The sequence below is a fragment of the Electrophorus electricus genome, chromosome 9, assembly GCF_013358815.1.
Source record: "Electrophorus electricus isolate fEleEle1 chromosome 9, fEleEle1.pri, whole genome shotgun sequence".
NCBI classification, from domain to species: Eukaryota; Metazoa; Chordata; class Actinopteri; order Gymnotiformes; family Gymnotidae; genus Electrophorus; species Electrophorus electricus.
The window spans coordinates 25,004,517-25,017,016 of record NC_049543.1 but is presented as its reverse complement, the minus strand read 5'-3'; the positions used below and the strand labels follow the sequence as shown (position 1 = coordinate 25,017,016).

Sequence of the window (12,500 nt, the reverse complement as noted above, 5' to 3'; positions counted from 1 at the left end):
GGTCCATCCTAACTGGCCTGTATGCTCCCACGTCCGGAACGGCATTTGTTAACGGATTTGACATCCGCTCGGATATAGACAGCATCCGGAAGACCCTGGGAATGTGCCCACAGCACAACGTTCTGTTTAACGAGTGAGTGACGATGTCACCCTCACACCTCACACCAGACAGAGTGCGTCTCACTTCACACCAAGCAGAGTGTGTCTCACCCCATACCAAACAGAGTATGTCTCACCTCACATCAGTGTGTCTAAATCACAGCAGACAGAGTGTATCTTACCTCACACTAGTGTCTAAATCACACCAGACAGTATGTCTCACCCCACACCAGACAGTGTCTCACCCCACACCAGTGTGTCTCACCACACACCAGACAGACTGTGTCTCACCTCACACCAGTGTCTCACCACACACCAGACAGAGTGTATCTCAGCTCACACCAGAGTGTCTCACCTCAAACCAGACAGAGTAAGCCTCACCTCACACCAGAGTGCCTCACCTCACACCAGAGTGTTTCACCTCACACCAGATAGGGTGTGTTTGACAATCTCCGACGCTTGCTGTTAAAAATCTAACCTCCTTATTCCTGACACGTCATGTTCTCATCGGTTATGTAAACCACACCACAAACACCTCGTGAGTGACGACTCTGGTGACGTTAATGTTAACTCTCCTTTGTCAAAGCGTTTGCGATGCTTTCATATACTTCACACTCCAGTAGTGCACTTCAAACGCCTCGCAAATCCGTCTTCATTACATGCTTGACATACTGCCTGGAGTAGCTATTATTTAATGATTATATTCATGAATGCTTATTGAATTCAAGGCTCATTTAATACAGAGATGCAGGACTAGCATAGCTTATGTGCTAAGCCAGACTACAAGACAGACCCATTTAAATGAATGCATGTGTTTTATGAAGACAGATTCTGACGTGAAGCATTACCCACAATGCTCTGCTGAGCTCCTTGAGGCTCTGTGTTTGCAACCTGACTGTGGAGGAACACATCTGTTTACCCACAATGCTCTGTGTTTGCAGCCTGACTGTGGAGGAACACATCTGTTTACCCACAATGCTCTGTGTTTGCAACCTGACTGTGGAGGAACACATCTGTTTACCCACAATGCTCTGTGTTTGCAGCCTGACTGTGGAGGAACACATCTGTTTACCCACAATGCTCTGTGTTTGCAGCCTGACTGTGGAGGAACACATCTGTTTACCCACAATACTCTGTTTTCAGCCTCACTGTGGAGGAACACATCTGTTTCTATGCTCGACTGAAGGGGCGGAGCTCTGAGGAGGTAAAACAGGAAATGGATCAAATGATCAAAGATGTGGGACTTCCTCACAAACGGAAAGAGCTTGTCAAAAACCTCTCAGGTACTGCAGTGTGTATGTAAGTGTGTATACGTGTATATTTGTGTGTGTCTGTGTGCGTGTGGAGGAGATTATAAGCTGTTATGCTAAAGGATATAAAATTGTAGACGAGTAGCGTGTGCTAAATAAACCAGGTGTTTGAGCTGGTGGGCGGAGTCATGGGTGTCGCTTGCCCACAGGCGGAATGCAGAGGAAGCTGTCAGTTGCCATAGCGTTTGTGGGCGGGTCGGAGGTCGTGATCCTGGATGAGCCCACTGCGGGAGTGGACCCATATGCCCGGAGGGGAATCTGGGACCTGCTGCTCACATATAAAACAGGTCAGCGGAGAACTTCCTGTACATGTGTGTAATCACACGCAGTGTGGGAGATTCATTTAGATTTATACGTATTGATTTAGCCGTTGCTTTAATCCAAAGCAGTTTACAACAGACTAAAAAAGGCAACACAAGTGTTCCACTACTCCAGGAGTCCAAGTTTCCAGTAACTTATCGGACAAAACCAGAGAAAACCTGGTACCAATAATAAGGCATTATGCCAGCAGTGTTGGCGCTATAACCATTACAGTCTAACATGTTTGAGTAGCTGAGTCATGTGACTTACTGTGTTATCGGCCAATCATACACCACATTGAAGATCACTCGTGGCGACCAGGTGGCAACCAGCTCTAGACGACCGCAAATCCCGATGTGTGAGCGTGTCTCTGAGCAGAGACGAGAGACAGCTTCATTTTCACGTCGCCGTGGAAGCGTCTCTCGGAAGAGTGTTCAAATTCCAGTGGGAAATCTTCTGCTTATGTCCACAAGCTCCTGGTCTCTCTGTGCACAGATCCTGTCTCTGCTCATTTACGCGCAACGTTAGGTCGGAACTCACATGTTGAGCTTGACACGACCGCTGGCCATGTGACAGTCGCTTCTAACGTTAAAGGTTTTCGCTTAGAGAATGCACTCATCCAGAGCCGCTTCCGCAAAATGAGCCACCAGTTGATTACAGAGTGATAAAACTGCAGAGGTAATCTGCGAAGATTCAGACATCTAATCCCTGTAAGGTAGGATAAAGGATCTCCACGGTGCAGTGAACCGTGTAATCCAGAGGCATTCAATGTGGCCCTCAAATCCAGTGCTGGGTTGAGTAATCCCTCATTATTCAGATATTTAAAATAACCATTAATCACAGTCCTGGATGTCGGAATACTGTCTAGGATTCAGTGTCAGTCATTCCAAATGCAGGGTGTGGATCCAAGTGTGGATTTCCAACTCAGGCAGATGGTCGGAGAGGGTGGAGTTTCGTGAGAGAGTTGGAGTTGCGTTAGGCGCAATAACATCGGTTAAGTCTTTGAAGTTGTGGCCAGGAGAACATTTGTGAACGTGTGAGAACATTTAGAGCAGAATGAGGCAGATGATGGTGTGAAGCTTGATGAAGATCAGTGAGTTTTTACGGCTTTGTAAAAAAATATTTATCTTAAAACCGAAGTGGGTGTGGCTTAATAGACCAAATGTCAAGTTTGTGTGTCTTTATCCAAGTATCTCTGATAATGAAGGACTTTGGTTGTGTGACTTACGGGTTAGCAGCTGTGTGTAAGGCGCATACACCAGTGTCAGCTCCTCCACATGGATGGATAAGGACTCTCCGACCTCCAGGAACACTAGCAGTCACCGTCTGCCCAGTTCTGAAATGCAAGGTGGCGCCCCCTACAGACATTACTGTAGAAACACATAATAATGGACCCTTAAACAAATATGTAGTGTTTGGAAAGCTGGTTTCTCATCCTGTACTGGAGTGGTACTAGGAAAGCCCTGGTCCTACTACAGACAGACTATTATAACTGGGTTGCTACATCTGAAGTCTTCAAAATGCTAATCAAGAGAATGCCCTTAATCTCTTAATCTGCCCCTAACGAATGTGTTAACAGGATTACTCTCCCCCTGACTGACGATGTTCGCCGGATATCGTTTGCTGGGTTGCCGCAGGCGACAGAATGGCAACCCCTGCTCCCATCCTGGCAACAATTAGTACGATTTCACGTTATGAAGACTTCACTGCGATGGTCATCGTGGCGATGGCAATCTAAAGTCAGACCCGGTTAAAAACGGCGACTGGTTCCCAGTTGGCGGCGATCGCGCATGGTGAAATCCCAGCCAGCTCCCGGATGCAGCGCACCATGCTGCAGTGCGTGGGGTGGCAGGGGTCCGTGAAGACTGAGCGCTTCTGTGGCGAGAGGGGTGTAGACCCGCTCAATACACGCGATTGGGTCAGACCGGGAGACGTTCATAGCCGGTCATACGGCCTCCGATTGCCCTGAGACACCGTTGTGTGTCCGTGCTTAGCCAGCCATAATGGGGCGAGATCAGAGATGAACTCGGTCGTGCACGTTATCATTGATGTGTCTGCTGGTTATTATACAAATGAAAGAATCTCTATTACCTGCCGTGCGGGGTTAGGGGTTAGGGGTTAGGGTTAGGGTTGCTATGGAGGGCGTAGGGTTGGGGTTAGGGGTTAGTATGTGGAGTTGTGTAATAGCGTAGTGTTATATAGCTATAGGGTTAGGGGTTAGTGTGGAGGGTTAGTGTAGAGTTGTGTAATAGTGTTATATGGGTAAGGACACATGGTACTGTTTTCTGGTCACCTGGGGCTACGATGAGCTGTACCTTTAGTGGATTTTTAGTTATCTTAGTGGAGACTAAAGAGTGCTGGTGTTAGACTACAGACACACACACACAGACTTCAATCCCCACAGATTTAAGTCAATTATAAAACAGCATTAAGGGTGATTGTGATGGAACTGCTCAGTGTGTGTGTGTATGGGGGGGAGGAGTTTGCTTTGTCTTAGTGCTTAATGCTTCATGTGAGTGTCTGAGCTGTGCTGGCCCAATGTGAGGGTCACTGCTTGCCTCTATGAGTCTCAGCTGTCACATGGCTTTGAAAACGTCACATCATTAATGGAAACAGGTGTGTTTGTGGAGCTCAGCCTCTGTCCATCAGTGGGGATTTGCCTGTCTGACCAATCACTGTGCTATCCTATAAACGCGCCGTAAACCACACCAGCTAACTATAGAATCTCACCCCCCCCTCTCTCTCTCTCTCGTTCTCTATATCCCTTGTAGATGTATATGTATGATTGCCACAAGGAGGATAATTATAGCAAGCATGAATAACTCACTAAATGAAGCAAGATGCAAACCGCTGTGCACTGGTGTGTTGGTATGTGTGTGTGTGTGTGTGTGTGTGTGTGTGTGTGTGTGTGTGTGTGTGTGTGAACAGAAAAGAAGGTTAGTTTTTGATTGTTTTTCTGTTAATCTCCTTAATGCTTATTTTCATACACCATTATTTTTAAATATCTAAATACTCTAAAATATATAATATAAAATAATATGACATCGTATAAAATATTATTTCTATTTAATATAATATGAAAATATAATAAAAACCTTTATAATGCACAAAGCCAAAACATGTATATATTTATCAGAGCTATCACTGTGATCAAAAACATAAGCGTACAGGAAGGTTTTTTCTAAGCATGAAGTAATAAACGTTTCTGATACCAAGCATAAGTGATCCTATACCCTTATCCCTAACCGCTATACCCTATCCCTAACCCCTAACCCTATACCCTTATCCCTAACCGCTATACCCTATCCCTAACCCCTAACCCTATACCCTATCCCTAACCCTATACCCTTATCCCTAACCCCTAACCCTATACCCTTATCCCTAACCCTATACCCTTATCCCTAACCCTATACCCTTATCCCTAACCCTATACCCTTATCCCTAACCCCTAACCCTATACCCTATCCCTAACCCTATACCCTTATCCCTAACCCCTAACCCTATACCCTTATCCCTAACCCCTAACCCTATACCCTATCCCTATACCCTTATCCCTAACCCCTAACCCTATACCCTATCCCTAACCCTATACCCTATCCCTAACCCTATACCCTTATCCCTAACCCTATACCCTTATCCCTAACCCTATACCCTTATCCCTAACCCCTAACCCTATACCCTATCCCTAACCCCTAACCCTATACCCTTATCCCTAACCACTATACCCTATCTCTAACCCCTAACCCTATACCCTATCCCTAACCCTATACCCTATCCCTAACCCTATACCCTTATCCCTAACCCCTAACCCTATACCCTTATCCCTAACCCTATACCCTATCCCTAACCCCTAACCCTATACCCTTATCCCTAACCCCTAACCCTATACCCTATCCCTAACCCTATACCCTTATCCCTAACCCCTAACCCTATACCCTTATCCCTAACCCTAACCCTATACCCTTATCCCTAACCCCTAACCCTATACCCTATCCCTAACCCTATACCCTTATCCCTAACCCTATACCCTATACCCTATACCCTATCCCTAACCCTATACCCTATCCCTATCCCTATACCCTATCCCTAACCCCTAACCCTATACCCTTATCCCTAACCCCTAACCCTATACCCTTATCCCTAACCCTTAATCCTATACCCTATCCCTAACCCTAAACCATAAACCCCTAAACCTATACCCTAACCCCTAACCCCCAGAGATTCCCATTTTAACAGCACAGATCACACTCAGGAACATGGAGTCACATTCCTCATTAACAGACGTTATTCTTCCATCATCTTCTTGTCTGTTTGTTTTAGAGATTGCATTTTTCCCAGGAAGCACGTTGTAGAATTCAGCAGGGAGTCTCTTCAGCTCAGGTTACATGCAGACCCTTTGTGTGACGTGTGTGCTGTTTTCAGGTTTAATGTGTAATTTGACACATCGACACGCCTGTTCATGAAACGCATGCAGTGTGTGTTCTGTCATAGCAGGCGTGTGTGGAAGCTGTTTGTTGGTGTAACTCTGCTCCACATCCCCCTCCCAGGACGAACCATCATCCTGTCCACGCACCACATGGACGAGGCGGACATCCTGGGAGACCGCATCGCCATCATCTCTCACGGACGCCTTTGCTGCTGTGGCTCCTCCCTCTTCCTGAAAAAGACCTACGGGAGAGGATATTACCTCACGCTTGTGAGGACCAATCTGGAGAGAGTGCCATCACAGCACGACTCCAGAGGCAGACAGGTAGCATGGCCTAAACCTAACCCTAAATCTTAAACCTAAACCCTAAACCATAAACCCCTAAACCTAAACCCTAAACCATAAACCCCTAAACCTAAACCCTAACCATAAACCTTAACCCTAAACCATAAACCCCTAAACCTAAACCCTAGCCATAAACCTTAACCCTCACCTCTAAACCTAACCATAAACCTTAACCCTAAACCATAAACCCCTAATTCTATGCCCTTAACCCTCACCCCTAACCCTAACCATAAACCTTAACCATAAACCATAAACCCCTAAACCTAAACCCTAACCATAAACCTTAACCCTAACCTCTAAACCTAACTATAAACCTTAACCATAAACCATAAACCCCTAAACCCTAACCATAAACCTTAACCCTAACCTCTAAACCTAACCATAAACCTTAACCCTAAACCATAAACCCCTAACCCTAGTTTTAGGAAGGTAAAACACTGGCAGGCCTTTGCAGTTTCATGCCTTGAAGCTCAATATTGTTTTTCTCTTAAAAGATTCCCAGCACGGATCACACTCAGGAACGTAGTCACATTCCTCATTAACATACTTTATTCTTCCGTCATCTTCTTGTCTGTTTGTTTTGGAGATAGTATTCTTCCCAGGAAGCACGTTGTAGAATTCAGCAGGGAGTCTGTTCCCAAGACTGGGAGTCTGTTCCCCAAGACTGGGAGTCTGTTCCCCAAGACTGGGAGTCTGTTCCCCAGACTGGGTGGTCGCCCTGCTGTTGTGTCACATGGCGTTTTGGACCTACAGTGTCCTCAGTCTCTCCCATCATCCCCCAGAGCGGGAGGGTTGTATTCTAGTCAGTCTGAGGTCATTATCTGATCCAATCAAACGCCATCCTGATAGATTCCTGCTCACAGTTAGCTGCTCGTACATCACCACTAACCAGGAATCTGTATTGATTGCGTGATGGAGTTAAAGTCAATGATCAGAATAATACAGACAACAATGACCTCATGATGTGTTTGTGTTTGTGTGTGTGTGTGTGTATGTGTGTGTGTCCAGCAGACTGATGACTGTAATATGGATGAGGGGATTGGCTTGACCAGCATAAACAGCAAAGAACCAACAGGTCAAACACACACGCACATACACACACGTATGCACACACACACACACACACATGAATACACACGCACACATGAATACACACGCACACATGAATACACACGCACACATGAATACACACGCACACACACACACGTATGCACACACAGACACACACGCACACACGTATGCACACACAGACACACACACACACACACACACACACACACACATGTATGCACACACAGACACACACACACACACGTATACACACACACAGACACACACACACACACACACGTATGCACACACACACACATATACACGTATACACACACACATACACGTATACACGTATACACACACACATACACGTATACACACACACACACGTATACACACACACGTATACACACACACGTATACACGTATACACACACATACACACACGTATACACACACATATACACACACATACACACACGTATACACACGTATACACACACATACACACACGTATACACACACACACACACACACACACGTGTTCTCTCTCCTCCTCTCAGACATAGCCAATGTGAGTCGTGTTGTGTGCATGCATGTTCCGGAGGCGGAGTTCCTAGAGGTCATAGGTCAGGAGCTGGTGTACATGCTGCCCTATGGGGGTTGTAGGGATGGAAGCTTCGCTTCACTCTTCAAAGAGCTGGACCTGGAGAAGGAGCGCCTGGGGATTAGTAGCTACGGCATCTCCGACACCAGTCTGGAGGAGGTGCATGCACGCGCGCACGCACGCACAAATGCACGCGCGCACGCACAAACGCACGCACGCACAAACGCGCGCACGCACAAACGCACGCACGCACAAACGCACGCACGCACAAACGCACACACACACACACAAACGCAGGCACAAACGCACGCACGCACAAATGCACGCACGCACGCACAAACGCGCGCATGCACAAACGCGCGCACGCACTCATGCACGCACGTACAAACGCACACACAAATGCACACACGCACAAACGCACGCATGCACACAAACGCACGCACGCACAAACGCGCGCACGCACAAACGCACGCATGCACGCACAAATGCACGCACGCACAAACGCACGCACGCATAAACTCACACACAAACGCACGCACGCACACACAAACGCAGGCATGCACGCACACACAAATGCAGGCACAAATGCACACACAAATGCAGGCACACACAAACGCACGCACAAACGCACGCACACACAAAGGCAGGCACGCATGCACAAACGTATGCATACACAAACACACACACAGACAAACGCACGCACACACAAATACACAAACGCACGCACACACGCATGCACGCACACACACAAAAACGCATGCACAAAAGCACGCACTCACACACGCACACACATAAACGCACGCACACACATAAATGCACGCACAAAAGCACGCACGCACACACATAAACGCACGCACACAAGTTGTTACTGGCCTTTCTGTCAGGCTGTTTCCTGTTGGACTTTGTGAGTTTTCTGTGAATTAAAAGAATTAAAAAACTGGCTGTGAACTTTCCAGTTATGTTTTCAGATCAGACGTCAGTCTGACGTAACTACTAGTGAACCATACACAACGCGGTTTATAAACACTGATTAAACTCACACTCGCGCTGGCGTCACCAGACATACTTCTGAACACTTGTCTTGGTTATGGTGCTTTCGCGTCCTTATAAATAATCAGTCAGTGTGTTCGTCTCTGTTCTGTAGATATTTCTGAAGGTTGCAGAAGAGACAGGTGTTGATGTGGAAGCAAAAGGTAAACAGTGTCTCTTTGCTGTTTGCTTTGCAGCTTCTGTGCTCACACTGAACATGAATGTGGCGTAAATATTCTAGAAAATATAAACATAAAACCAATAACAAACCCAACTTTAATGTCCTCCTTAGCCTAAATACACATGTATAAATACCTGGGGATAAATTGTTCCAACAAAATCTAAAGATATATTTGAAACTAAGAAAACAAATCTTGTCAAATTCAGATGCATGAGAATTCCTCACATAAAATTAGTTTGCACATGCAAAACCTGTTCTCACACATAATAACCAGAGGCTCTGTAGATGGAGCAAAAAGTTTGCTTTTCCTGTTATGCAGAATCAGCTATTAATCACACAATCAGTTATTGATCACACAATCAGTTATTCATCACACACTCACCATGGTTGGCAATAGCACATAAGTGCACATATACAACACATTAATGGAATTTTTAACCCAACAACAGTCAAGGTTTTAATAGCTGTTACAAAAAGGGACTGCTTAGAATTTGGTGCTTTTGTTTGGTGCAAGTTTACTCTAAGTTGAAGTGTGTGTGTGTGTGTGTGTGGTCAGAAATAAGAGATGCTTTAGAGAGAGATTGGAAGAGGAGTTCCACACAGTCCAGAACAAAGACCATCAGTTCGCTCATGGAACATAGAGAGAGTGCAGCTTCCAAACAAGGTACACACACACACACACACACACACACACACACACACACACACACAGATATACCTGCACACAAACACATACACTAAGGCCTGTTTTTTAAGCAGTGTTTCAGAAATATGTGTTACATAGTCTAATCTTAGTCTAATCTTCCTCTTTCTCCCTTCACAGTAGAGATCAAGGGCAGATTCACAAATCGAGTTGAAGGTATGCTGATTTTTCCCGTTTTCTTCGTGGTGAACATACATATGTAAAAACCAAGTCCCTCAGAGTATGTCCAGCAGGGTGCGTTCCCTCAGAGCGGGGCAGGCAGGGGTCTCAGCCCACTGCCTCTGCTGAAGGAATGTTCTCATTAAAAAAGTGAGGTCTGATATGGGAACAGTGAGCTCTGATTTTGGAACAGTGAGGCGCAGCTGTGTGAAGACTCAGGAGAGACAGAGAGGCAAAGTTGAAAGTGTCTGCCTGTGTTTTACATGGATGACGCTGTGTGTGTGTTTGTGTATGTGTGTTTGGCAGATGGCCAGCGTTCTGCTGGTGTGTATGGTAAGGGTTCCTGGGTCATCACCGGCTGGCCTCTGCTCAGACATCAGTTTCGTGCTTTGTTCATAAAGCGCTTTCATCACGCCCGAAGAAGTCGGAAAGGGATCATCGCTCAGGTAACACACACTTACACACACACACAAGCACTTCGTGACATACCTGGGTCCTTTTCCTTGTGGGATTGGAGTATCTGGACATGTGTCCTCTGGACATGGGCAGGACAATACTGATATAGCGTTTGTCTCAGGGGACACATGTCCTGTTCTCCTCTTCCTCTGTCACTTCATTATTCTCCTAATATGGAGCTCCTACACCTCCAGCCTGCATTTGTTTTTTGTTCTCTGATTTGTGTGGGTGTGTGTGGGTGTGTGTGTGTTGGCCCTGGTGCTGTAATTAATCAACCTCAGAGTAAGAGTCTCTTCACAATGCTGCTGGCAGATTCACCCACCACTACATTGGAGAGAAAGAGAGAGAAATGCAGGGAGTGTGATGGATTCTTCTGTCTGTGTGCGGGCGTGTGTGAGTGTGTGTGTGTGTGTGTGCGTGTGCGTGCGTGTACAATCTGTCTGGTCTCATTGTTTCCTGATGACACTGACACAGTTCATCTCAGCCGCCACACTGACATACATGCACGCGTGATACCTGTGCTGCTTACGGCTAAAGATGCTCTTCACCTGGTGTGTGTGTGTGTGTGTGTGTGTGTGTGTGTGTGTGTGTGTGTTATAGGTGGTTCTCCCGGCAGTGTTTGTGTGTCTCTCTCTGATCTTCTCTCTGATTGTACCTCCATTTGTGGAGTATCCTAGTCTGGAACTGCATCCCTGGATGTATGGAAAACCACAGAATACCTTCTACAGGTACACACACACACACACACCCTGGATGTATGGAAAACCACAGAATACCTTCTACAGGTACACACACACACACACACACATTTTTGTACTCTGATAGGTCACCATCCTATGACATCACATCGCTTGATTATTTGAGTTTGTGTGTGTGTGTGAAGCCTATCTCTCTAGTGTTATAATATTTACACAGTCTGTCACTCCCTGTGAGGCTGCTAGTCACAGCAAGCTGTGTGTGTGTGTGTGAGAGAGAGAGTGTATGTGTGATATTTACCAAGTCTGTTGTTTTTATCTGCAAAATAAAAAGTGTGCTCGTGTGTGTGCGTGCGTGCGTATGTGTGTATGTGTGTATGTATGTGTGTGTGTGCGTGTGTATGTGTGTGTGTTACAGTGCTGATGGACAGGGGGGAGTGTTGAAGGTGCTGCATTCTCTCCTGTCTGATCCAGGCTTTGGCACCCGATGCATGGACAACAGTCCCATACCGTAAGACCAGCTCACAGTGTGTGTGTGTGCGTGTGCGTGTGTGTGTGCGTGGGAGGGTGTGTGGCGGTGTGTGATTGTGTGCATACAGGTATGGCTGTAGGTGTGTGTGCATACATGTTTGCATTTGTTTGTGAGTGTGTGTGTGGGTGTTTATTCTTCTGGCATGCACATAAAGTGTCATACATGGATCATATTTTACAGATGAAAAACTCAATGAAACACAACACGCCCACAAATATACAGAGCTTGAATACATAGCTACTTTACTGCAGCTGTTGTTGCAACCTCCTTTTAATCATTCACAAATTTAGCTTTAAGTCTCAAATCATTAAATATTTCAGAACAGCAGGTCTGTAGCTGTACACTACAATCTACTGGAGCCTGACTGGCTTTCTGGGTTGCCTGTTCCTCTGTCAGTAAGTACCCGTGTGTCCCTGCGGGAGCCACAGACTGGGCCACGCCTCCTGTGGACCCCTCTGTCCTCCACATCCTTCTCAATGGGAACTGGAGCATGCAGAATCCCTCTCCAGGTTGCCAGTGCAGCACCCCGCAACGCAACATCATGCTCCCTGACTGTGCTCCCGGGGCCGGGGGACTGCCACCGCCGCAGGTTAGTCCCAATCTGG

General features: G+C 46.4%; 1 protein-coding gene across 1 annotated transcript in view; it reads left to right on the top strand.

Moving 5' to 3' along the window:
* Positions 1–12,500, top strand: part of LOC113589944 (phospholipid-transporting ATPase ABCA1-like) — a 106,676-nt gene that overhangs the window by 49,032 nt on the left and 45,144 nt on the right. The window contains exons 20-32 of the mRNA XM_035529963.1: positions 2–133; positions 1,243–1,382; positions 1,559–1,696; positions 6,257–6,459; positions 7,492–7,555; positions 8,097–8,299; positions 9,285–9,333; positions 9,907–10,014; positions 10,174–10,209; positions 10,519–10,658; positions 11,269–11,396; positions 11,782–11,874; positions 12,292–12,484. Coding sequence (XP_035385856.1) covers positions 2–133; positions 1,243–1,382; positions 1,559–1,696; positions 6,257–6,459; positions 7,492–7,555; positions 8,097–8,299; positions 9,285–9,333; positions 9,907–10,014; positions 10,174–10,209; positions 10,519–10,658; positions 11,269–11,396; positions 11,782–11,874; positions 12,292–12,484 — 1,627 coding nt within the window. The remainder of the gene's footprint in view (position 1; positions 134–1,242; positions 1,383–1,558; positions 1,697–6,256; positions 6,460–7,491; positions 7,556–8,096; positions 8,300–9,284; positions 9,334–9,906; positions 10,015–10,173; positions 10,210–10,518; positions 10,659–11,268; positions 11,397–11,781; positions 11,875–12,291; positions 12,485–12,500) is intronic.